The sequence below is a fragment of the Necator americanus genome, chromosome IV (genome assembly GCF_031761385.1).
Source record: "Necator americanus strain Aroian chromosome IV, whole genome shotgun sequence".
Classification (NCBI taxonomy): domain Eukaryota; kingdom Metazoa; phylum Nematoda; class Chromadorea; order Rhabditida; family Ancylostomatidae; genus Necator; species Necator americanus.
Genome location: NC_087374.1, coordinates 6,799,557 through 6,826,929, shown reverse-complemented (window position 1 = coordinate 6,826,929; position 27,373 = coordinate 6,799,557). Strand labels below are relative to the sequence as shown.

Here is a 27,373-nt window from a genome sequence, read left to right as displayed (position 1 = left end):
TAGTAATATAATAAATAATACAATAATAAATATATAAAAATAAAAATAATTATATAATAATAAAAATAATGTAATAATATATAAATATATAGTTGCGCCATTGTTGCAAATGGGTAGACGTCATCTCCGAATGATCCTGTTCTAGGAGTGGAAGCAACGCCATACAGCATATAAGGGATTTTTTATTTTTCCGATTATTACGCTCGATCGGTTTCACTTGAGTACGTAATATTATACCGTTTCCGCTAACTCCACGGCGAAATAGACCTTTTTCCCATCTCTTTTTTTCCGAAATTCTTCTTCCTTGAAATTTTCCCGATGTTTAACTTGTTCTTTCCAGTCACTTTCACTAGAATCTCATTGAAAGTGTAGAAGTAAATGAATAGGTAGAAGCGTTAGGGTTATCATTTTTATTTCAGAATAATTTTCATCACCTAGAAAAAACACTCATTTTAATTAGATCGGCTTCTTTTTGTACTTAGGGATATCCAAAGGTTGATCTTTTTCCAAGCAAATTTCAAAGAACCTCAATTGGGAGACTCTGTTGGGGAAAACCTCTTATGCAGAGGAAAAAAAAACAAATAAGCGTAAAATTTGAAAGACTGTTCATCCATTTATATTCGTACAATTCTTTCAAATAATTCATCGAAAAAAAAAGCTTTGAGCAAACTCTGAGCCAAATCGAATCTCAGTTAGGAAAGTTATGTAAACTTTCATTGGCACATTTACAGCATGGAAGCGGATTTGATTGGTGGTGTAGGGCGTTGTTAGATAGGTCTCATCAACTTCTCCATTCCTGACGCTTCCTCCGTTGGTGGTACCGTTCCATCAGCTTTCGCTTCAAAATACCTCCTTGTTGTGTGAAACACCTGCAAGAACAGTGCTACATTCTTTAATTAATTTCTTTCCCCTTTCTTTCGGATTATTCTCAAAAAAAAAAACAATTGCTTTTTGATTTTTTAATTGTCCTTTTTTCTACGGAAGAAAGTGATACTAGTAATAGTAATACTAATAGTAGGGAGGGGGTGTGGCGCAGTCGGTTAGAGGTTAGGTTAGAGTCGCTGTACCCACACGGGTCGATGGTTCGAAACCGCCGCAATGGTCGAGTCCCGGAAGTCATTGTTTAGGCCAACACTCGTTCCAAAACTTTAAACGAAACCCAATCCAAACAATACGAATTGCAGTAAAATGCACCGGTATCCCAATTGGATTGATACGGTAGTTACTTCATCCTTTTTATTCTTTACTTTTTACTTTTTTTTTGCAATTTTTCCATTACGTTAGACAGAAGGTTCTTAAGGAAGAAATGAAAAAAAAAAAACCAGAACAGAAAGGCAGAACTTTTTTCGATTTCTGAGCTTGGTAACTGCAAAAAGGATTGCTTCAGTAGTAGGTCAATAGTTGACGGAGAAGTCGTCCTCATAAAGTTTGATACTCTGTGTCCTACCAAAACTAACTAGAGGAAGAATCATAAAGTGTTTAAGTTTTGACGTCAGTCAAAACGTATGCGGCAACGTGTGGAATCGCTTGGAGTTTCTGAACGCGTGTCTGACCTATACCATGACCTGCGGGAGCTTTCCGGTGTGCTGAGTTTCATCCTCCAGTGACCTTGCCCCATTAGACAAGTTTGGCACCAATTTATCGACCTCGGAACGATGAAAAACCTGTTTGGGCCTAAGGCAGTTTGGAATGATCGACCATACAGCTCTACCTCATACAAAATGAGGCTTTAACGTTACCACATTAAACTGGAACGGTAAAATTACATGAAATATTCATTACACCCTTAAAGGTATCACCCCACGAATCTGAGGTGGTACGGATTTCAGGTGGAGTATTCGTATACGGGATCGTAGATTATGGAGAGGTGGGTGATTCGGTCCATTTCTTCCGAGTTGTCTTAAAAAGGGCTCGGAAGATGTGGCGTGTGCACACCGCTGGCGCGCTCCAATCGAACTTCCTGTGGAAAATAATGCTTCGGAAGGCCTGAAGCCGTATCTTCCCGGCCGTTTTTTACGGCAATCAGGAAGAAATGGACGGAATCACCTCCTCTCCTTAATCTACGATCCCGTATACGAATACTCCACCTGAAATCCGTACCACCTCAGATTCGTGGAGTGATGCCTTTAAGGGCGAAATGAACATTTCATGTAATTTTACCGTTCCCGTATACGGATAAAAAGGAGAAAGGATAAAGTCACTGGCGTATCAATCCACTTGGGATGTGCCAACGCGTTCGTTTTACTGGAATTTGTAATCGATGAGGTTTTGAAACGCGTGTTGGCCTATACAATGACTTGCGGGGGCCAGCCAATGATCAAGTCATTGTTTTTCCAGCCAAGTCTGGTACCAATTTATCGACCTCGGAGGGATGAAAGGCTTGGTGAGCACTAGGGCGGATTCGAACCCTCGAGCGTGTGGCTACAACGGGCCTCTAACCAGCTGCGCCACGCCTGCTCCGATCTTTTATACATATGAAATTAATTGGATGTTACTCACAGCTAATCTCCAGAATAATGCAACTCCGATAGCGAGTACAATAGCTTTCACAATTGCAATAATAATTGCTCTTGTGAGGAAATCCTCATGATGAGCTGAAATGTTCAGATCGGCTGGGCTCCATCGGGCTGAGGAGAAAAAAATTGAACGGACTCACATTGTCCGTAGAATTCTAAGTATCCCTCCGTATTGAATATAGCAACGATGAATTTCAGCATCGTTATAAGAGCCCAAGCAGCGAATTGGAAAGCCTGTAAAGTGCAAAATTGAATTGATTTGGATCAAGTCGACAAGAAATTCGTTTTTTTCGGTTTTTTTCCCTTGAACTCGGAATAATGTCCCTTACTTCTCGTAAACATCGTCTACACGCCGACGAAAAAAAAACAAACAAAATAGACTTTTGAACCGGAAATTTCAAGCCCATTAAACAACTACGGGAAGAGGAACATTAGATCATTATCGATAACATTTTAGTTGGATCGATCGGTCGATTTTGATTTCAATAAACAAAATGAGGAGCTTCTGGAAAAAGAAAACGAAACAAAACTAAACAGATAAACATTCTTTCTCAACTATCATGCACTACGGTTTTCCTCTCTACTTTTCGCTATTTTCTGCGATATTTCAGATTGGAGCAGTAGAGAAAAAAAAAACAAAAAAAATGAAGCAATTAGTAAGTAACTGGATTTTATTTTGTCTGCCTTGCTGTCAATTTTGTTTTAAATCTGCTTTTTTTGCCATAATTTTCACATCAGACAGATTCCACTTTAAATTTTAGTCCTTCAAAGAGTCCAGTTGATTTTTTTTTGACTATCCCTATTGCTATCCCTTACGGTCACTTTTACATTATTGATGGCCGATTGATGCTTTCACGCGGACTGTTCTCACTTTCATGTTAGTTTCAGTCAGCGATCCGTTACGTCCGTTACGCTCAACTTTTTCCTTATACTCGTCTCCATAGTTTTCTCCAAAGACTTCTTTCTCTCAGGATTGATCAGGAGCCAACTTAATGGCAGCGTATCATGAAATTGACGTGGTTTGGGAAACCTGTGGAAAAGTATAGAGTTCAAGGTTAAGATTACAAGTGTGGACGTAATCTTGTTCTATTTTCCCCTAATCATCCTGGAAAAGGGTGTGGGAAACGGGGTTTGCTCCTACTATATACCTAAAAACGCCCTACCATATCGCACGCGCGGCGCACCACGAGCGACCAGTCGAAGATCAATGAGGTCTCCTCACCAGCCTAATCAAGTAAAACCAATGAATGAGGCAATGAAGAGCCTCCTTAGTGGACCGTAGCGTGTTTTAAAGAACTGCGTTCTAACGTACCTCGTAGGAACTAAAGTGGTTCCCACGCCGTTTTTCAGGACTACTAGGGGGAATTGAGTGCGGCCACGATCATACTCGTAATCTACAACCTCAATTCGTACGATCTTTAACAAAATTCACAAATACGTCAGTTTAGTCCGTAGCGTGTTTAAAGGAGCGTGTTCTAATGTAGTCCGTAGGAAAAAATGCCATTCCCACGCCGGTTTTCAGGATTATTAGGGGAAATTGAGTGCGACCACGATCATACTCGTAATCAACAACCTGAATTCGTACGTTTTCCAATAGAATCCTCAAATATGTCAGTTTCTTAACCTGCTGCTTTTAACTGATAGCTTAGTAGTCTCAGTAAGATAGAAGTGGGTTAACTAAAAAGAATATAAGCATGGAAGCATAGGTCATATTCGAGAGAGCACTGTTACCGTATGTTAACTCGTATGTTTTCCCACAGATTTTCCAACTACGTGAATTCCCTGGTACGCTGCCTTTAATCCGTCACGCGATCTCATAAAACGACACGGTCGTGAGTGTGGAATAATATTCTTCTCGAACACTAGCGCTCGTTCCTCTATTTTGCCGTTTCCCGTCCTAAGATGCAAAAACTATGAGAACGTCTTATTAGTTTTTTTGTTTTTCCTTCACGTTGAAACATTAGAGTATGTTTGATGTTCCTGATGCATAGAATATGTAATATTAAAGTACAGTATTATTAATTCAATTTTTTAAATTGAATTAATTTTAATTATTGATTTATATTTCTGTTGCTAGGGTAAAATATTTGACTTCCTCCATAAAGTGCTTAAAATCTCGAGGAAAACAGGTTCCTTGTTGTTTGCTGAATTACAAGAGTGGGTAAACAAAATAAATAGTGAATGGAAAATAAGTTAACAATTCAAAAATAAGTTAAATAATAGGTAATATAAGTAAGAAACGAGATTTGGGTGTTGATGTTCGGTATAAACAAGTTTTCAATGTAGCGCTAAAACTCCACGAGTTCCATGAATTATGATATTATTATTATTGTGAAATGATTATTTTCTATAATATAATAATTTAATTCCTAGTATGAGGATTAAGGGGGAAAAGATTACTGTCGCCCGATCGATCAGTTCGATTATATTATTATATTATAGAAACTAATCATCTCACAATAATGGAATGTTATAATTCGTGGAATTCGTGGAGTTTTAGCGCTACAGTTCGAGGAACAAGGTGATCACGTTGATGTTATCCTGAAAAAAATCCAGAAAATTACCGCGTAAAGATTGATCGGCCACATCCATCGATGTCTCTCCTTTTTCAACGCATAGAGAGTGAGGAGAATAATCACAAAATGTGGCCCTGGAAATCTGTAAATGATCGAACTGATCGAATGTCAAAAAGTCAAACAATCAATACTATTCATTTCTATAGCTAGAGAAGATCCGGAGTAAGAACTTACCAATCCAAAAAATCCACCAAGGAAAGAGGAATAGTATGTAGAGTGGGATTACTAGTATTTCAAGTAGTACAAGTACTTTTGCAGCATTCTAAAGTGACCGTTGAATGATGGGGGAGAAATTTATTTAGTAACAAATTCAACAAACAAATAATAAACACAATAACAACCACAAACAAATAATAAATTTCTCTTTAACTAACCACAACATGTGCCAAGCGTAGTAAACAACGATATTCCGGATTCTGTTCCTCCCATTCAACATCCCATTGCCATAGGTTTGTGATATAATGTAAAATAGGTACTTTATCGAATAGAATCATCTCTAAACATTTGAAATATATGGTAATTATTTTTTATTTTATATATAGAAGATATGCGATTGAAATTATATGGGAATAAATGACGAATGATCAACGAAACTATTGATGCGTGTATGTAACTGTGATGGCAGGTGAAATTCTCTTCCCCCCTTCCGTTGCTGTAGGTTAGCGTTGAGAACCGGTTCATCGGCGGCGGAGAGAGAGAGAATGCTGAAGGACGTACCTCCGCACAACAGCTGAGATCTTATTTTTTTCCCCCGCCTCGCCAGAACCCGTGTGAGCCTTAAAAAATTCAGCTTTTTTTTATTTTATACATATTTGTTTATTTTTACTTTATCTTTTATTTTATTTAATTTTTCAATGAATAAATTGCACTTTACTTATGCTTGTTCATAAAACAGAGCTGTATGTGAAGTTTTTAGAAGTTGTTGGAAGTCCTGCAATGATCCACCGAGGCACTTCTTCATGGTGGATTCTCTCTTTCAATTACAAGTTACAACTACAATTTATTTCACAATTTATTTTATTTTATTTTATTTTTGTTTTATTCTATTTTATTTTTACTTTATTTTGCTTTATTTTAAAAATTTATTTTCTATTTTCTACGCTTGCTGACCTTTTTGTCGTCCCTCTAAACGGATTTCTTCTCGGAACAACTAATTCTTGGCAATGTAGAACAATGCCACTTTTATTCTGAAAACAAAACGTTTTCTAGGTGATCCGAATTGAATGTTTCGAATTGATCAATCGATAGCATTGATAAGATCAACCGCTTCAATATCGATTAATTATTGTCGACTATATCATTTCAAAGCTTACTTCAAGTTTTAGGATAGTTAAGTCTACTGTAAAAAAAGCTCATCTCTGAAAAGTGCTCGATTACTCGAATATTCGAATTGTCTAATATTCGAACTGAATCGTGATGGTCTAAACTCTTCCATTCCAAGACAGAAACATCTAACAAAAAAATGATAAGCTTCTGAACTTATTCCTAGTTAGTTAGATTACTTATTTATTATTTATTGTTTATTAGTGGTGTTTTCCACCTAAAATTCCCTTCAAATTGTTCAACTCAGGCAACTTTCCTTTAATTTTTTACTTTTTATCATTGCGATGTCCTCGTTGTGGTGATAGTCGATATCTTCTCCAGAAACGGTTGGATTGGTCTCAGTTGTTATTCGGCATTGTAAAATTGTCTTTGAATATTGATTTTTTCAAATTTCTTCCATTATTTTTGACCTCCGCATGACTTTTTTTAAGGTGAATTTGAAACAGAAACAAAAAGATATTAAAGTCTACGCTGTGGCCCTTTACTGGTTTCAACGGAATCCATGTCCTAGCGCTTATTGCTAAAAAAATTGTGCTTTCCACCTCTAATGTATTTAAATTGTTCAAATTTTTCTTGTGAATTCAATGTCCTGAAGGAACTGGGACGGATTTTTTCCCTTGCACTTCAAAAGTCATGGAACGTCTTCCAAGTGGCGATCTAAAACCACTTTCTGCACTTTTTGAGATTCAGAACAACTTTTAGAACTGCATTCCTTGAATCCAGCTTTTACATTCGAAGCAATACAACACTGTTTTTTTTTACTGTGTTAACGCAGTGGAAACTTTCGAGGAACTAGGAATTCTAATTTTTTGTTCGCCACCGCATTACAATTCACCGAAATTTCTCTTATCATATAGTATCAATGTCTCGGTGCTAGTTCCAGCAGCCGGTGCTGTTCGTGTTCATCATTCTCGGACGATTCATTGCAGTGATACTTGGAATTATCGAATATTTCTCGGTTCTCGATATTTTTAATTTTCTGCGAAGGTCTTCTTCCTTGAGTGTCACCGAAATAAACGATGTTCCTGAAATCTGCGGGACGCTCCGAGTAGGTAAACGCTAACTACGGCGGAATCATTCCGGAAAAAATAATATCTATAGGAAAAACCCTGGGTAATTGACTTAATTAACTAATTGATTTAATTAAAGGTAACGTATTAAGAAACTGAAGAAAAATTTTGGATACCTGAGGGAAAATATAGAGTTTGGAGTGTAGATTATGAGTGCGGCTGTGATCCCGCTCAATTTCTCCAGATCCTCCTGAAAAAGTAGCGTGGGAACTGTTTAGGTTCCTACGAGGTACGTTAGAACGCGCTACCCTTTTGCATGCTCCGGTTCCCCTAACAGCCTACATTCCTGCATGAATAGGCTGCTGAGGAGACCTTATCGATCGCCTGTGGACGTTCGCTTGTGGATGCGTGGCGTGTACGAAGAAAACATGTCCTAACGCACCTCGTAGGAACAAATGCACTTTCCCACGTAATCTCTCAGAACTGATTAGAAGGAGTTGAGTGCAGCCACATTCATACTCGTAATCTACACTTCGAACTCTATATTTGCCCCCAGGCTTTCCACGTCCACGTCAGTTTCATGATACGCTGCTTTCATAGGACGTATCATATTACGTATTAATTGCCGACGACCGTGCATGTGTAATAAGAACGCAAGGAAACTTTTTAGATCAAAGAAACACCTTGAAACTCATAGCACATTACAACCGTGTCGCGGAGAAAATAGTGTACAAATCCTATATGTGTGCGTTGTCTACTCAGCTCCCTAGAGACGAGTATGTCTTAACCCAATGGAGAATTCCAGGGAATTTCTTTTAAAGCACCCTTCGGTAAGGTTAACTGCTACGACTCGAACGATTTGTGGATCTTTAAAAAGATAAAGGATAAAGTCACTGGCGTAACAATCCACTTAGGATGCGCCAACGCGTTTTACAGGAATTCGTAATCGTTGAGGTTTTGGAACGCGTGTTGGCCTATACAATAACTTGCGGGGGCCAGCCGATCAAGTCAGTGTTTTTATCCTCCCAGACAAGTCTGGTAGTCCCCGGAGGAATGAAAGGCTTGGTTTGCACTAGGGCGATTTCGAAATCTCGACCGTGTGGCTACAACGAACCTCTAACCGACTGCGCCACACCCGCCCTTGTGGATCTTTATAATCGATATTTGTAGAGATTTTCGTTATTCGCTTTATTTAATTGCTGTTGTTGCGATTTTAGTGGTTCGCAACATTTTACTGCTACTTGTTTGCTTCTTCCTACTAGTAGGTATGGTTTGAGACAAATGTTTCAAAAATTGTACCAATAAAAAATCCTAAACCCTCCTCAGAAACAGGTAAATCAGAGAACTCGTTTTGCCGAGGAGTCAATCAATTTTTTTATATCCATAAGAGTTATTTAAATGAAAGTGTGTGAAGTGGGCTTCATCAGGTTCAGGTGTAAAGAAATCCCTCGACACAACTCTGTCCCCTCAAATGCTCTTCAGATCTCTGACTCTTATATTTGCGTGAAGTGCCTGCCATCCTTAAAAACTACATCCTGAACTACGTAAAACTTACCAGAACCTCTGGTTAGGCTCAATAAATCCCGACAAAGTTGACATAAAATAGATCACATTAGAAATTAAATAAAATGTCCTCGTCTTAGAATTTATTAATTTATTAGATTTTTATTTATCTCTTCTCTTCTTATTTTATTTTTATTTATCTCTTCTTCAAAAAAGTGCAAAAAAGGGTCTGACGAGGGCAAATACAAAACAAATGAATAGCGAAACGATAGAAAAAAAGAATACAAACGAGCAGGGATCAGTTCCATCTACAATTGCGGCCCAGATGATTTTTATCTTTGAAGATGAAAAGAGTATCAAGAAGTGGAAAGTTACCCGATGACATGTTTAAGTTACTTATATGATCTTTAACCTAATGAGGTAATCCAGATATTTTTAGATATGAAATAGTAGCCCTCTACTTCAACAAATATGATCAAATACTTCAACAAGCACGATCGCAAAGATTCCTAAAAAGGTCACGATCGTCATTCCACCAGTCATAATTGTTGCCGATGTGATGCAAAACGTAGCCTAATTCGTGGAAAAAGTCGCGTTCCGAGTATTCCTGAAAAAAATTCCAGTCAAGTGTCCTCAGAAAGGCAACAATTACGTTTAAAAGAACAAACAACTAGTTAAAGGCATCACCCCACGAATCTGAGGTGGTGCAGATTTCAGGTGGAGTATTGTTATAAGGGATGGTAGATTATGGAGAGGAGGGTGATTCCGTCCATTTCTTCCTAGTTGCCGTAAAAAACGGCCCGGAAGATTCGGCGCCGTACAAGGCTGGCGCGCTCCAATCGAATTCCCTGTAGAAAATAGTGCGCCAGAACGCCTGAAGCCGTATCTTCCGGGCCTTTTTTTGCGGCAATCAGGAAGAAATGGACGGAATCACCCTCCTCTCCATAATCTACTATCCCATATACGAATACTCCACCTGAAATCCGTACCACCTCAGATTCGTGGAGTGATGCCTTTAAACAGAAAATGCGCGTATATAACGAGGTCCACCAGAAAGAGCGCAAACGCAGAACTCCCTAAGCTAGAGAGGGCGTCTCGGCAAAATCCGGATCAGCGAAAAATCGAAAATCTCCAGAAATCAGAAGTCCTAAGCAGAAATCTCCAACCAAAACTCTCTGCCGCCGTCTTTAACGCATGTTCCTTTGGGAGCAATCTTTGGGATGCAATGAGATTTTAATAGCTGATCGGAACTTCGTGGAATTATAGGACTAGTGTGGCGCAATTGGTAAGAGGTTCCGCGTTGACTGCAGGTACGATGGTTCGAGACCCCCGTAGTGCTAACCAGGTCTTTCATCCCGCCGTGGTCGAATAATTGGTAGCAGACTTGTAACGCAGATACCGCAAGTATTCTGAAGGCTAGACACGCGTTCGTAAATCTCAAACGATTCTGAATTGGGGTGGCAGGTCCCAAACGGATTGATTAACGCCAGACATTTTATCCTTTGTCCCTTGTTATCCAGAAATTCACATGCCTTATTGACGGTGATTGCCATTTCGAGCCCATTATCCAATCGAACCAGCATCGCTGCACTGCCTGGCATTCTTCCATCATGTTGCCATCCATTGAAACCCATTATATTCAATGACCATCCAAGGCCTGAATGATTTGTTTACAAAGAGGATTTGTTTTTTAATCTACAGTTCAACTTACCATAAGTATTATTCGAACATGGTGACGGTGTCGACCATTCGGAAACTGATTCAGGCGATAGCAGATCTTTTCTATGCGAGAAACCATCTACACTTGCCTGGAAGAAGATCGATAAGCAAATTCACGTTAACGGATCTAGGATCGTAAAGGATCATCACGCGAAAAACGCTAGCATTTTCTTGAGATCCCGGATGCAGTAAGCTGCTAAGATTAAATTAATGAATCAATAAATTTTAATGAAATCAAATCAATAAAATCCCTTACGGAAAAGTTGCAGATCCGCGTCTTTTTCGTGTTTTTTTTTATAACTTATCTCAACCTGATCTCTATCACGCGCGGCAATTATCTACAAAAAAAGAAATCCAGAATTAATGGGGCATGGAGGCAAAAATACAGGAGTGGATGTGCTAAACAACATTCTGTTCCCGCACATATGAAATCCGAGCAAATCGATTTGAGTTAAGTCTTAGTTCATTATTGCAATTTCTCATAGGTTCGCTTGCTATCCCAAGTAAAATCCAGACAGTATCGATGCAGGATACAGTTTTTTCTTCCAACATTCTCGTTTTCACCCTCCATGTTTTAACCGTCACGAGGAATTCGGACGAGCTGTGCGGTGTTTTGTGAAATCGCCGTCGATAATAGAACGATTATGTATTTGGTCGGATCCAAAAACAAAGTACCGTACAAAGAAAATATCGGACGCTTCATGGTACAATAATCCACAATGCGTTTGAAGTAACAGCAGGAAAAAAATGCATCCGATAGATCATAGGATGAACACAGCTTGATTTACCTCACAATGGACAACACTTTTATCCTAACCAGGAATTTATTCCTGTAAATAAGTTACCGTTGCAATAAAATGTTGAATTTAGTCTGACTAAGTCGATTCGTGAGCGCATGATCTATCGATTGAATATAATTAGAAATTCTGGATTTTAAAATGAAAGCAAGTGGAAATCGACAATTAAGGCAGCAGGAAAAGACGTTCCGGGTGCCATAAACAACCACAAGAGCGGAGTTTTCGAATGGTGCTTGGATGTAAACGGAGGGACGAGAAGTGTAAGAAAGAAAAACTGTCCCCGCATTTTTTCTGGAAAATATTTTTTTAAAAACGTGTGAATTTATGCACCATCTAATACATAATATGTGAAACAGAATAAAGCCCATTTAACGTTATTTAATTACTCAAAAAATGATATATTATGAATTAAAAATGAATTAAAAAATGATATGAAAAGCGATTTCCACGTTAAAGGCATCACCCCACGAGTCTGGTGTGGTACGGATTTTAGGTGGAGAGTTCCTATACGAGGTCGTAGATTATGGAGAGAAGGGTGATTCCGTCCATTTCTTCTTAATTGCCGTAAAAAAACGGCCCGAAAGAAGCGGCGCGTGCCCAAGGCTGGCGCGCTCCAATCGAATTCGTTGTAGAAAATAGCGCGCCGGAACGCTCGAAGCCGTATCTTTCGGGCCGTTTTTTACGGCAATGAGGAAGAAATGGACGGAATCACCCTTCTCTCCATAATCGTATAAGCACAACCCACCTGAATCCGCACCAGCCCAGATTCGTGGGGTAACGTCTTTCACCAACGCCTACGCCTTATTTTTCAGATTCAGTTTTTTTTTTTCGTTTTGGGAGGATTAATAGCATTTGTTAAAAGGTTTGACCATCTTGACAGTTAGAAAGGATTTTCGTTGAGCATGAAAATCCAACAATAAAAATGTGGCTCTGTGTATCTACTGGATTGTCCACCAGCCGCCTAATCGATATCCATATTATCTATTGTTTATAATATTTGCTTTTATATCTGCAAAAAAAACTCGGCCTTGGTCATGATAAGAAAGAAAAACAAGTAGCTTTTACTGATCGTCTGCAAAATTGCGTGATACTATACTCCAGTAGCTTCCAGACGATCTAGAAAATTTACCTGGACAATTTACTCAGTAACGGCTTTCTGTAAAAATTATTTAGGCCGAGAATTATACGGTACTCTAATTTTAGAGATAAATCCACGGAAGTATGAACGATGAAAATTACCATAAATAGTAACATCTGAATAGGGCTTGCAATCCAGCCACCCCAGGGTCCAATCCGTTCCGAAGGCAACATATCGTACGGATCGAAACCAAGCCTGTTGCCACTCATGTAGTATATCACCTCCCTCCTTAATAGTACTATTTGCTTGTAGGTTCCTATTCTTACATCCACGTTGAAGGAGTTGGAACATACGGTGCTTTTTGGCTGATACTTGGCCGAGCGACTTGTAAATCGTACACTCCAGCCGGAGCAAACACGGAATTCTTCACAAAATTCTCATAAGTGGTCCCTGTTAAATGTTCGACGAGGTAACCTAAAAAAATAGAGAAGTCGAAAAAATGTTCCGAAAAAACGACACTGTTTTTGGAAGAGAACCTAAAACCTGATATCCGAAATTGGAGTAGATCCATCTTGTGCCGGGCACGAACTCCAATGGGATATTCTCCAGCACATATTCTATCAATTTCTCGGTGCTTAGCTGCGGCTCAATCCAGGCTGGGTCAGATAGGAGGTTGTCCCAGCCACCTGAACATACGAAAAGATCCACATATTAGGTTAATGCGTAGGTTTCACCACATTCTCGACTTGGTCAGAAACGAGATGTGGGTCCTCTACAGAGAATTTTGTGAAGAAACCACAGGGTGTTTATAAAGGAAGACAGCCAGAACCCGTTCCAAAGCCCGATCATTTATCCCAAAAAGGTGTTACAGTAGTGCTGGTGATCTCGAAGCTGTGGACTGGAACACTGAAGCTGCTGGCAAACGAGAAGACGATGAACGCCGACACCTACGTTGTCCAGCTGCAGAAGCAGAAGACCAACGTCGGTCCCACTTGTGGATCGGGGCGGTCGTCAACCTCTACCATGATAACGCTCGACCTCACACGACGAAAGCGACCCAGACTGGTCTGGAGAAGTACAGTTGATCGAAGATCCCTCAGGCCTCCTATACCCCTGACCTCTTCCCATCCGATAGGGTTCTTCAGCCACCTCCAACCCTTCCAGGAAGGAAAAAAGTTTAAGATGGAGGATGAGGTTAAGAGGCATTCGAATCAAGTCCCAGTCCCCTTCCTTCTGGATTCAGGGAACTAACAAGCTGCTCGAGCGTTGGCATCGAATCATAGACGAGAATGGTGCACGATCTGATCTCTGATCTCCAGGATTGTTCGTTTTTTGAAATATTCACAAAAAAGTTGTGGCGGGAAACTTATGCATCAACCTAATATTACGCCAAATATTACCAGATGTTACTATTTAATTTGATTAATTTAATAAAGCTTTAAAAAAAGTAAAGCTAACAAACCAGCGGAATGTTCAAGTAAATGCTTCACTGTGACATCTGTGACATATTTTTTGTAGGATTTCCGTCTTGCAAACTTGTTTCCTTAATAGTTTCGGTTAAAAAAATCGATAGAGGTGGGACTTGGGCAACGTGAGACAAACCGAAAACTGAGTTCGGCCCAAAAAGTTTCTCGTCGAGAGAAATTTTTTTCTGATCAATTAGAAGCATGATGGCAGTAGCAGTTATCGGCTTTGATACGGAACCAACTCTGAGAAAACTTTTAGTTGGACAAGGAATCGATCTGTAATATATGGAATTAAATTTATGCCGACCACAAGTGCGTACCTGAATTGATGGTTTGGAGTCACAATTTCTTGTTTCCGTAAGTCTGCGTATCCGAAGCCTAAACATAATTCGAGAACTATTGGAGCATATACATACTACTTACTACTACTACTTTACTTTACTACTTTACTACTTTTGTGGAAAATATCCACGAAAAAACTTCAGTCCGAATTCTTAACTCGCAACTGAGATATGAATTTTCGAATATTTTCACTAACAAGAGAAAAAATAAAAAAAAACCGCAATCTCTCCGCTACGAGCTTTCTCCTTAATAATACTAAGAGTTTTTCCGTTAATAATACTTCATAGCCTTTCTCTATCGAGTGGTAACGGTATCGATACAGTACGCACGCTCCATACCCGAACAGCGAGCGGCCTGTGAGGCCGACTGCACCAGTTGTGCAGCCGGCCGCACAGCGCTTGCTCACCACGGATCTTCCAGGGTCGAAATCAGTACTTTGCATGCCCATTTCTCCGTGAAGAAACGAAGAAATGGGACCAAATTTCCCCACGATGCCTTAGCAGAGTACGACGGATCGAATCGCACCGGTCCGCTAGATCCGCTACATCCGCCCTTTTCGGTAGAGCCGCAAAAGCGCAGCAATTTGAAGGGAACAAAAAGTTAACGGATTTGGGTGAAATTTTCACAACATATGGTATTTATGTTATTTATTTATTTGTTTGTATTTTATTTGTACTTTTATTTTATTTTTTATTTGTATTTTATTGGTAATTAATTATTTATTTACCATATTGGTACTTCCCACATATTAGAATTTATGAGTGAAACATACACAAAAACTTTCAACCTGAAATATTAATCCAAAACTGAAATATGAAAGTTTGAATATATTTTAAGAGTGAAAAAAACTAAAAAAAATCCTGAACAGATAATGGAACGGTTATCAGCTCCATTCTTTCCCCATACATGTGACTCCACTATGGATGTTCTCGTTTTTAGTCACAGCAGATCTGACAGCGATCGATCAGCCAGAAAGCTGAGTTATCCAGCCAAATCCCAAAATAAGGCTAAAGAAATTTTATAGTAAAAGAAATCGAAAATTCCAGAATACGGTAAAAATTAGCTGAACATCTCCTGGTTTCCAGAAACAGAAGTCAGAAGTCCTCTATCACATGAATATCTCGTCTCGTCCGGAGATGTTCACATACGAAAACGTCTGAGCCTATTATCGAGAGGGAAAATGTATGCAAACACATATAATGTGTTAATATTATAATAAATATGTATTTATAATATAATAAATATGAAAATAAGGAAAATGTATGTAGTTGAGAAGCCACTAACTGGCGCCCTTATTTCTCAACGCTCTTACTTACTTTTTTCTCTTAGTAACATCAGCTTACATGTCATAGATCCACAAAGACTAATGATTAGGCCTTAGGGCCCCAATTGATTTAATTATTTAAAAGGATAAAATCACTGAAGTATCCATTCACTTGGGATGCGTCAACGCGCTTTACTGGAATTCGAAATCGTTGAAGTTTTTGGAACGCGTGTTGGCCTATAAAATGACCTCCTGGGGTCAGCCAATGATGAAGTCAGTGTTTTTATCCTCCCAGACAAGTCCGGTACCAATTTATCGTCCCCGAAGGGATGGAGGGCTTGGTTGGCACTAGGGCGGATTCGAACCTCCGATCGATCGTGCAGGAAGCGGAACCTCTAACCGTCTGCACCACACCCGTCCGATTCAATTATTTACTTTGAGAAATAAGGGCGCCACCGAGTGCCCCCTACCCTAAATACACTTTACTCTAGGGGGCTGCAGGGGTTAAACAGGACGTATGAAAACATCGTACGAAGGTCAGATGAGAGTGCATATAATCCGTAGAAACCACAACAAACATAGCTTGTTTCCAACAAAACGTTATCGAAAAAACTTTAAGTGAAGGCCATTATCTCAACAATAGCCTGAAATGTGATATGCCAGTAATTTCTCGACCTTAAAAACTCTGGATCATATTAAGTTGACAATGGAAACAAGAAAAATGACGACGGTGCCCTTGAAATAATTCAGAAACACACTACTTCCTCCTTTTCTTAACTAAGAACGAGTGTCTAATCGCTCCTCTGGATATCCCCTGAAGAGCATTCCAAAAATTAAAGATTCCAACCCTGTGCAAAGCACATGTCAGCTCCCTTTAGTACCTTGTGATACTGGGATCAATCCAACCACTACTATTTCCCCTGACAGCGCTCGTTTTGCTGCGCCGTATCTCTTCCTGGATCATTTTGTTCGTCATCATTTCAAAATATCAAGTAGTCGGTTCTTTTGAAGAGAAACCTCGAAATTATTCGGAAGTACATAGAAATCATAAATGAGGCACGAGGTACCTCAGCGCGAGATCTTTCCAGGACATTAAAACTCTAGTAGAGTCCCCAGATTTAAAGGTATCACTCCACGAATCTGAGGTGGCACGGATTTCTGGTGGGGTATTCGTATACGGGATCGTTGAGTATTGAGAGAAGGGTGATTCCGTTCATTTCTTCTTAATTGCCGAAGAAAAACGCCCCGGAAGATACGGTTTCGAGCGTTCCGGCGCACTATTTTCTACAAGGAGTTCGATTGGAGCGCGCCAGCCTTGTGCACGCGCCGCATCTTCCGGGCCGTTTTCTTTTACGGCAATTAGGAAGAAATGGACGGAATCACACCCCTCTCCATAGTCTACTATCGCGTATACGAATATTCCACCTGAAATCCGTACCACCTCAGCATCGTGGGGTGATGCCTTTAACATCAGTGTCCACGAAAGGTAGCTGGGTGGGAATCCACAGTTTTTAGAATGCTCTTCAGGAGATATCCAGAGGAGTGATCAGACATTCTGTGTTAATGAAAGAAAGAAAACCGGCCTCCTCTGAGAAGTGCTTTAGAAATAGAGGAGGGATTTCCGTGCTTTGGAAATGCAGGAGAAATTTCCTCCAAGGATCATTTCAGACATCGATCCCACCAACTCTAATCGCTCTTCTGGACATCCCCTGAAGAGCACTCCAAAAATTGTGGATTCCAAATCTGTACGCAACACATCCCCCCTTCGCACCATGGTTATCTGAATTACCCCCTCCATTCTTACATATCCTGGAAATGCGTCGTATCCTTCACTGGACCAAATTGTTCACGTGGTCATGTCAAAATTCGTGAAAAATCGACTTGCTTCAAAAAGTGTTAAAACATGGACTTTAGAACTGCAAGAGTAATGTTCTCCATGCGCTAGCTGATCCAGAAAGTAAATAAAAAAATAAAAATAAGAAAATTTAAAAAAATATGAGTGTATTTCCTGTATAAAGTATGTGTTTCAAGAATGAAACTCTTTCAGGTTTCATTAAGATTTGAAAAAAAAGAACTAGAACTGTGAATTACAAAGATGAATCAACCAATGCTTATTGTGGTCGTTGTTGGAGAAGGAACTAAATAAATAAATAACAAATAAATAAATAAATACGTTTAGTTGAAAAAAAAACCCCGAAAACCCTATGAAAGACCCTTTTGAAAAGAAATTCTCCCCATTTCATTCTTTTTACTGTAACCGCTCATCTATCAAAAAATGAATAAAATAAATAGAACGAAAAAAAGCGAATTCAACGTTTAGTGAATAAATCATATAATATAATAAAAATATAGTAATATAATGTAAATAAATATTTTAGTGCAATGAATGGTAATAAATAGTGCTATAATAAATACCAGTGTATAGTGCTATAAGTAAAATGAATAAATGTATTATATAATATTGACGCCACGGACAGCTCATTTCAAGGATTAGGAAGAATTGTGCCAGCATAAGTGCATTTTTAAGTTGGAAACATGTGAAGGCGTATCTCTGCGTGTTTTTTCGACGACATAATTTTTCTCTTTTAACATCGATTACGGATTTCCAAGAGTTCAATTCCCGAGGGAGAATTTATTTCTGCAAAACGAAAAAAAAACGACCGAAAACGACGCAAGACACGTTTTCAGCAAGGAATTTTTACCTATTTCTCACCACTTTTATACAATTTCATTCTTTGACTGTAATCATATAAGCCCGGCACTTCGATTTCATCCGGAATTTTTGCAAAACGAAAAAAAAACAACAACAAAACAAAAACATGCGTTTTATAGAGGAGAGTTTCCGCTTTAAACAATTAAATTACTTTATTTAGACATTCGTGCTTCCTTTTTTTTAAAAGCTGGTTGAGAAAACGTTGAGAATTTTAGCAAAACACTCACCTTCCCTCAACTAATTTTTGAAAGAACGGGGAAAGAATTTGAAGAAAAGTGAAAATGAATTTTGATGGATAATTCTTCTTAGCTTCCTTCAGTTCAAATTCGTCTTCATCTTTCGTACGAGCTGATTTACTGGACGACGTTCAAAGCCATGCACATTTCAATGCACAGCCAAAAATCCAAAATATCGCACTTTTTCTCGTAAGTGCGTTTAAATGAAGCATTTTTTTTTTGAAAAATCCGCTACAATACATTTTGATAGAGCATCAAAGGAAATTCCTTGACTGTGATCTGTGATCTTGAAAAAAAAAAACTTGAAACTCTGAACTTGAATTGATTTTTGTAGCTGTCCTAGTTCCCTCAGCAGTTAGTCGAGAGAAGTTGAAAAATTGGAGGAAAAATCCACCATTTTTCTCAATGAGGTTTCAAAATAACTAGAAAATTTAGAGACATCAAACTAAGCACAAATATAGACAAAATCTTTTTCTAATGCAAAATAGTGCTCTACGAAACTTACTGTGAGTGTGAGTTATTCAGGAGGTAGTGGAGCCTTCTTTGCGGTAGTTTAGTACCCTACGTCTAACTATATAGGTGTCTTTCTTTTGGCTAGTAATAGCATGAAAATTACTTTTTTTTCTGAAGATAATATAAAAATTCATCACTGTTGGATAAGAAATGTTCTTATTAAGTTCTTTAATGCTGAATGTAAGGCTCCCACTTCTGTCAGAGATTGATTCCTGACTGACTGTTTCCAGCAACAGTGCGTTGTGCCTGATCCTGATGCGATAAATTGGGTCTCTCATCGAAGTACGTGTTGGATTATTAGAGCTTAATTTCCCCCCCACCCCCTAACATCAGTTCACTTAACAGCGACAACCTCTCCTCCTTTCCTTTCGCTCTCTTTATCTCCTCACTCCTCTTTCTACCTCTGTCCCTCTTGCTATCTACCTTTCTTATGACTCCCTTTGCTCGCTTGACTCTGCCGTGTACGTGTCGCGTCGCGTCACGGTGCGACAAAATACCCAACGCCGACTGTAACTATCACTTGTACCGTACCAGCAGCGAACTTTAGTTGCTCTCTCTTCGATATGGCTATGGATAAACCGGGTATGTTGAGATCACGCATAAAATGTTCCACTCGTTCAATCAGGAAGTCCAACTGAGATTCTGTCAACAGCTCCGGAGTGCCTTGAAGGAATCGCACAGGAATCGCTCTAAAAACTACAAATACTTCACTTCTACTAACCCATTAAGATCAACTTTATTTCAAATTTATGGCACTTCTCAATTTTTCACCATTTTTGCAACATTTAAGAGAAATAAGAAGCTAACTAGAACGAAAGATTCTTACAAGGAATAAATTATTTTCAATATCATCCAAATTAAATTTAGAAATTCTATGTTTTTCGTCAATTTGTTGATTCTTTCTGTTCGCTCAAAAAAAAAAACAAGAACAAAGAAAGCGAAATACAGGCACTGGACGCATTTGAGTATCACAAGCGTGTCGTTACCTAAATTTGAATCTAACCAAATTTGAATTAAGAGCACACCATGCCAGGAAATTACCAGCTTGCGGTAATCCACGGGAGATGCTAGAGGTGTGGTTGGAGATTGCAGGGTCCGGGGTGGTTCTACTCATCACTTCTTAGTCGTCGAGAAAAAAAAACAGCGTGGAAAACACAATTTGTTAACTACGGTTTCAGTTGCAACTCGCCGCATCCAAATGCGAGCCTCCAAAGATCAATTATGTCCTCTCACCGGCCTATTTAAGTGAAACCGAAGAATAAGCTGCTGGGTGGGACGGAACATGTACATAGAAGAGCGTTTTGACGTTCCCCGTAGGAAATAAATCGATTCCCACGCTGTTTTTTTATGACGATTAAGAAGAGATGAGCGGGAACCACCTCGAACTTCCCAAACTACTACCTCATCTCCAGCTTTTCCCGTGGATTTCCTCACGTTAGATTCGTTGTGTGCTTTTTTTAAGGACAACGTTTGCGTCAATTTTTAGTGTTTCCTCTAGTAATATTAGCTAAAATTAGAATTGAGCTCAGATTATCCAATAAACTCACCTTACTAAGCGGGAGCGCTCTTTAAACTTATGACAATGATGAGGTGAAAGAGCGTGATGTGAACTCAGTCCTATCAATCTTTCAGCCTCATCCCTTGCGCAGCTTCAGAAAGTTGTCATCGTAATCAGATGAACTTACTGATCGGCTGAGTTCACCTCATACACACTTGTTTTCAGAATTTATAGGTGTTTTTCATTTTTGGTGCTGTTCTTAAGAATTGTGACCCAAATTCTACTTACTAAAAATCTACCATAGAAGATCCTACAATCGTTGCTCCGAAATGAAACAAAAATCCAAAAATTATTTTTAGCTTTGTCATTATTTAGTATAGATTTCAATGTTGATTCCTCCGCGAACACGTGTCATTTTATGGTCCTTTTATTCGGATTTATTTATTTATTTTTTGTTTTGTTCATTGTGCTTCTTCATTACTTTTGACACCTTATAACAGGAGATGATTCTTCTCATCATCAGTTCCTCTCAATAAATCATGTGTTAAACGGACCCCATCGCAAACGCGGTCTTATGCCTTAAAGGCATCACTCCACGTATCTGAGGTGGTACGGATTTCGTAGGGTGTATGTATGGAGTATTCGTATATGAGGTCGTAGATTACGTAGATAGAGGTAGGTGATTCCGTCCATTTCTTCCAGTTGCCGTAAAAACGGTTCGGAAGACGCGGCGCGTGTACAAGGCTGGCGCGCTCCAATCCGACTCGTTGTAGAAAGTAACGCACCAGAACGCCCAAAGCCGTATCTTCCGGGCCGTTTTTTACGGCAATTAGGAAAAAATGGACGGTATCAGGTACGAATACTCCACTTGAAATCCGTATCACCGCAGATTCGTGAGGTGATGCCTTTAAAGCATAGCACCAATCTGCTCTCCCAAAATCGTACGTATTATGACCAAAAGGTTCCGGGTTTTTTTTTTTTGCAAATGGAGTAATTTGATCGATCCAACACGTCGTAAAAGGACCACAAAAAAAGAAAACAAATTATGAAAAGTGAAGACAGTCGTTTGTGTTAAACTGCAAAAAAAAAGAGAAACCTTTTCTGCCATATAGGAGGGGCATCCATATAGCGATTCGAGTTCAAATCACTCCACAATACCACGTATTTGACAACACCTCGATTGTCTATGAAATGTGAAATTTGTCGTGGAAGCACTGAAGGTTTCCTTTTGAAGTTTCTGAAAGTGAATGATTATTTTCGAGAACTGAGTTTATCACAAGGCGCCAGCGCTCCAGTCGAACTCCTTGTGAAAAATAGTGCGCCAGAACGCCTGAAGCCGTATCTTCCTGGCCGTTTTTTTTACGGCAATTAGGAAGAAATGGGCAGAATCAGCCCTGTCTCCATAATCTACGATCCCGTATACGAATACTCCACCTGAAATCCGTACCACCTCAGATTCGTGGAGTGATGCCTTTAAAGACAAAAAGAACTGAATTTATTTTATGCTCTTTCATTTCATTATTGTCATGAGTTTAGGGAGTAGTCTAATTTAGTGAGGTGAGTCTAGCTAGTGAAGGCTTTGAGATGATTTCTGCCTCAGATACCTGTGGAAAGGATAAAAGGATAAAGGATAAAGTTTCTGGCGTTAATCAATCCGCTTGGGATCCGCCCCCACGTTCTCTTCAATTCAGAATCGTTTGAGGTTTACGAACGTCTAACTGGCCTGTACAATGACTTGCGGGGGCTAGCTGATGTGTCAAGCCAGTGTTTTTATCCTCCCAGACAAGTCTGCTACCAATTTATCGACCCCGGAGGAATGAAGGGCTTGGTTGGCACTCGGGCGGATTCGAACCTCCGATCGATCGCGCAGGAAGCGGAACCTCGAACTGCTACACTACACCGCTACACTACGCTACAAGTTACGTCATGACCTCTACCCTTTAGAGAATTCACAATTTAAGATAAAAATTTCAGAATTTTAGAACAAAATTCGAACAAATAAATTCATAAATTCACCTAAGAATGTGGAAATATAGACTCAGGTGAAGTAGTATTTATTTCAAATTTGAATTATGGACGAAAAATGTCACTTACGTATACATAGCATTGAGATTGTCTCCTACAAGAAGGAAACTCTGACGATCCGACTTCTGCTCCCAAATCGCCGTGCATAATACCTGAAGAAAAAATGGAATAAAAATGAATTTTCTCTATGAACAAAGTTGAAAGAGTTGTAATTTTATAAGTTTGTTTTATATTAGCTCCCTTTGTTTTTATTAAGAGAATTCATCTTGATAGCTTTTTTAGTTCATGAGGGCATTCTACTCTACTCCACGTATACGTTAATGACTTTAAGGGAAATTTCTGATTCAAATATTTGCGTTGGACCATCAAGACAATTAATTTTGAGCAGAGAAGGGAGCAATTTTATTTAGTTTGTAGGAAATTTATATATTTAGGTATATATTTAGGTAATATATTTTAGGGAATAAGTTTTTAACTAAATCCGATGCAGCGAAAGCTGAGCAAAATCCAATGACGTACTAACAAAATGTTAGCAAAATGCTGCTTCGTTGTCCCACAGAAAATCCAAAAAGTATGATGGAATGAAATTTCTAATCCTTAGCAAACTTTGCTCTTAGAAGTTTGGAGCTAATGATAGTGGTACGTCTTTTCAAGTCCATTTCTAACCTATTATTTTGTTATTAAGTGAATTATTTCATTTCTTTCGTCTAAGGAGAACAGGAGTTTCATGGAATATGCATAGCATTGAAAACCCCAAAATATTTTCAGGCATTTGATAAAGACGTGGAGGTCGAAACGTCTAACCATAAATAACTTCAAGAAAAAAAACATAGAATAATTTCAGAACAATAAAACAATTGAAGAACCTTGATGGGAAGAGAGGATAACATTAAATCCAATTTATCATCAAGATATTTTACTGCCCTGTGAGAAGTACCTGTGGATCTGTAGATCATTCAGGGAATTTATCGGTCAGTGAGCTGTTTGCTCGTCAGAGAATTAGAATCGGCTCAGTAAATACTGCACTTTTTCAGCGCGAATGACCGCTGTGAACCAATACGACGTCGAAACGGAGAGGAAAATAAGACTTCTCGTCAAAATTTCTGACGCGCGCTACATACTTTTAGCATCTTATAGTTGAATAATGACATTTCGTATTACTGCTCCACCAAAAGTAATTACTTATCGAGTAATTAGAATGAATAATGCGGATATGTCTAATAAAGTAAGGAAATGTCTGGCGTTGGTCAACCCCTGAAGGAGAAAAAAAGAGGAAACGGGTTCACTTCCACTTAGAATCGTTTGGGATTTCACAAACGTGTAAATAGCCCTTACCATTATTTGCTGGAGGAGGAGGGGGCTAGCCAATGTGTCTAGTTAGTGTTTTTAACCTCCCGGATACGTCTGGTACCAATTTATCGACCTCGAAGGGATGAAAGGCTTTGTTGGTACTGGGGAAGTTCCGAACCACCCATCGATTGTAATAATAATAATAATAATAATAATAATAATAATAATAATAATAATAATAATAATAATAATAATAATAATAATAATAATAATAATCACGGCGGAACCTCTTACCGACTCACCGGTAAACATCTTATAATAAAGATTAATTCCCATTGGCTGGCTCCAGAGTAAATTATTAATTATTAATTAAATTCCGGCAACGGCCAGAACTAGTAAGGGATACGTACGTATACATTTGCAGTGCAATCTCTTAGAACATACTTAATATGTTTGAATAGTGTCTATTCGTGGGGACTGTATTGATACTAATGTGTTATTACTAATAAAAATACTAATGTGTTAATAAAGGATAAAGGATAAAGTGTCTGGCTTTAATCAACCCGCTCGGGATGCGCCCCCACGTTCACTTCAATTCTGGAGCCAACCATTGGGAATTAATCTTTATTATAAGATGTTTACCGGTGGGTGTAGCGCAGTCGGTAAGAGGTTCCGCCGTGATTATTATTATTATTGAGGTTTACGAACGTGTAACTGGCCCATACAATATCCTGCGGTGGCTAGCCGATGTCCCAAGTCAGTGTTTTTATCCTACCGACACGTCTGGTACCAATTAATCGACCCTGGAGGGAAGAAAAGCTTGGTAAGCACTAAGGCGGATTCGACCCTCCGATCGATCGTCCAGGAAGTGGAATCTCTAACCGCTACGCTACACCCGCTCTAACGTATTAATATTAAAATTAATATCTTAGTAGTTCGGTACGGATAAAAGTAAAAATTTGAGCCAAATCTAAACAAATCTAACCCGTTTACGTTTATCAATGCAGTTACCTGATTATTATTGTTGAACACTCTGAAGGATGTGGCCACAAAACCTTTCGTTAGAAGCATTTTATTCTTTCGCATGCAGGAATCCAGAGTAAGTCCGTAATGCGCTTCGTATTGCTCGCCGGTCTTATTCGATTTCTGCCATATACCTACATATCTGAATTGTGGAAGGGTGGACTTTTCCCGACGAGAACTTGTATACGGTATAAATTGGTGGTCTTACCTCCCTCGACTATTTTCAGAATAACCACAAAGGTAGGTCAAACGAAAACCTGTGCTCTCAAATCTCAATCGTTGCGTGTTCGCCTCGTTGGAGCCGGGGAACCAAACCTAAAGGGAAAATCATGAGAAAAAAAACAAATAAAATTAGGAAATAATCATTAAAATAATAAATAAAACTTTGATGTATAATTTGTTGTTGGTTTTTGTTTAGTAGAAGGAGATTGAAAGCTTGAAACTGAGATTTGTAGTCTGTGTAGAGGATGAGCAATATTTGAAAATGTAAACAACATTAGTCCTTGTGCTTTAATAAGAGGAAGTTTCCCATCGAAAATGAAGCAAAAATCGGTCAAATAATTGCTGCGAGTTAGAGAAAAGTTTCCAATTCAAAATCTCCTTTCGGAATTTTTTGAATTTTTTTGAAATAAAAATTATAAGAAATTGATCGACGTAACGTATTTCCTATGGTCGTTTTTCTATCGTTGAATACGTTTATGCATATTCTTATATTGTTATTTCTATTACTCATGTTTCTCGGGTCTTTTTTCTTTTTCCTCTTCTTTTGAAATTTTCCCAGCCTCATTCGATGCATTCCGTGAGAGGGACCCAGTTTGCGCTTCAACGGTGTTATCACCGAACAAGTGCAGAAATTTGAAGGTGTCAAAAATGGCCATTTCGCTACTTGACATTCTATTCTAATTTTCAAAGGCAAGAATCAGTAAAAGTTAAATTAAAGTAAGTAAAATTGAAAAATTACTCAATCAACAAATTTTAGCCTAGGAAATTCTGAATCAAATGGTACGAAACATTTTCCCAATATGTCGTTCTGTTTTTTTTTCATGGGCTGTACCAGATGTAATTAATTTTTATTGGGTAAATTTTCAAAAATCGCCTTTTTCATGTGAATTGAATCGCAGAGGCTCAGAAAAAAGCGATTTCCCTTAATGTTAGCAAATAAAATCAATTAACATCTTCGTGTACAGCTCTTCAAAAATCAATACGACATCTTATTATGCCGAGGTTCACTGAAAGTTGAACATTTCGATTATTTTTCCAATACTTTTTCAACTACGTGTATTTCCAAGTTTGAGAAAAACACTCCCATTTTTTATTTTACTTTGTTATTTTATAACATTTATTTATTTTGTTATTTTATAACACATTTTACTTTTATTTTATTTTGTTGTTTAATAACACTCATTTATTTTTTAACCCAATAGATTCAGTCCTACGTTTATATACTTACACAGAAATCATATGTATTTATGTGATTGTACAGAAAATCCTACGGATATTCAACAAGTGCATTTTTTCTCTATAAGCGTTATTCTTTTCTATATTCTATTATATTCTTTATTTTCAAGATTAAGTTCTTATTCTCTGAAAAAAAATCCAGACTGTCAGAACAAACCAAACTCCTGAAAAAAAGAGTGAAAAATTGATTCACACTCAAAAGGGGGGCTAATTGAGTTAAGCGATTGTCTTTAAATCCTACTTCGGAGGAACGACTGTGATCGCAGAAAAGAAATGCGGATTATTTGAGTCTTCTATGTATTATGACTTGAAAATTTTTGAAATTTCTCAAAAAAAATAACTGGTTTCAAACACAGAAAAACACCAAAACGTATAAGACCACCCACCTCGTAGTCAACGTCCGGAATTCGCTCCCAATACGTTGTGAAGCTAATTCTACCTGGTTTTTCTTCTTGACCACAAATTTGAGTTAACACCAGATCTCTCTTTTTATTTTCCCTAAATTATCGGAATATACTAGATTGTAAAATAAATTTCCAGAAATACAATGCACCTAATAGCAGTGATCAACTCATTGTAGGACATTGGTCCTGGTTTGATAAAAACCGGGCCCGTATATTTGTGCATAATTGCGTAGTAGTAGGTATACTGTTGACGAATAAAATATCCCATTGAGACTAATCTTCCGCCAAATTTCAGGGAGATCGACAGTACATTATCGACCAACGACTCGTTCCCTGAATATCAGGAAGAAAAAAATTTTATCTTGTGTTCATTTTATTCACTATTTAAAGAAACAGCAAAAGGAAATCCTGAGGGGAAAAACGCATTTATAAAAGAAGTTCATGCATTTTTTTCGGAGGACAGCAAGAGGAAATTCAAAAGGGAAAAATAATTCATTAAAATTCGGGATTCATAAAAAAAAGCACCTGTGGTAAGCACCCATCCTTGTTCATCAGGGGGTGGAGGATGAACTATTTGTATAGCACCCGTCTCGTCGAATGTGTCCACTTGCCGCCGCAT

The 27,373-nt window shown here is 38.5% G+C and overlaps 1 protein-coding gene across 2 annotated transcripts; it reads right to left on the bottom strand.

Annotated features, from left to right (window-relative positions):
• Positions 1-767: 767 nt before the first annotated feature.
• Positions 768-27,373, bottom strand: RB195_000546 (uncharacterized protein; the record flags this gene model as incomplete). 2 transcript variants are annotated; one of them, XM_064196954.1, is made up of 15 exons in its annotated part: positions 10,266-10,585; positions 10,640-10,736; positions 12,684-12,810; positions 12,876-12,996; positions 13,059-13,208; positions 13,985-14,065; positions 14,125-14,231; positions 14,309-14,366; positions 19,588-19,745; positions 22,649-22,731; positions 24,881-25,034; positions 25,101-25,207; positions 26,737-26,848; positions 26,904-27,087; positions 27,280-27,373. In XM_064196954.1, 15 exons carry the CDS (start codon positions 27,371-27,373, stop codon positions 10,266-10,268), a joined length of 1,953 nt encoding a protein of 650 aa, XP_064052835.1. The 2 variants fall into 2 exon arrangements, with proteins under 2 accessions (XP_064052836.1, XP_064052835.1); XM_064196955.1 differs by lacking the exons at positions 10,266-10,585; positions 10,640-10,736; positions 12,684-12,810; ... (10 more) ...; positions 26,904-27,087; positions 27,280-27,373 and adding exons at positions 768-869; positions 2,500-2,594; positions 2,657-2,750; ... (1 more) ...; positions 5,267-5,354; positions 5,467-5,586.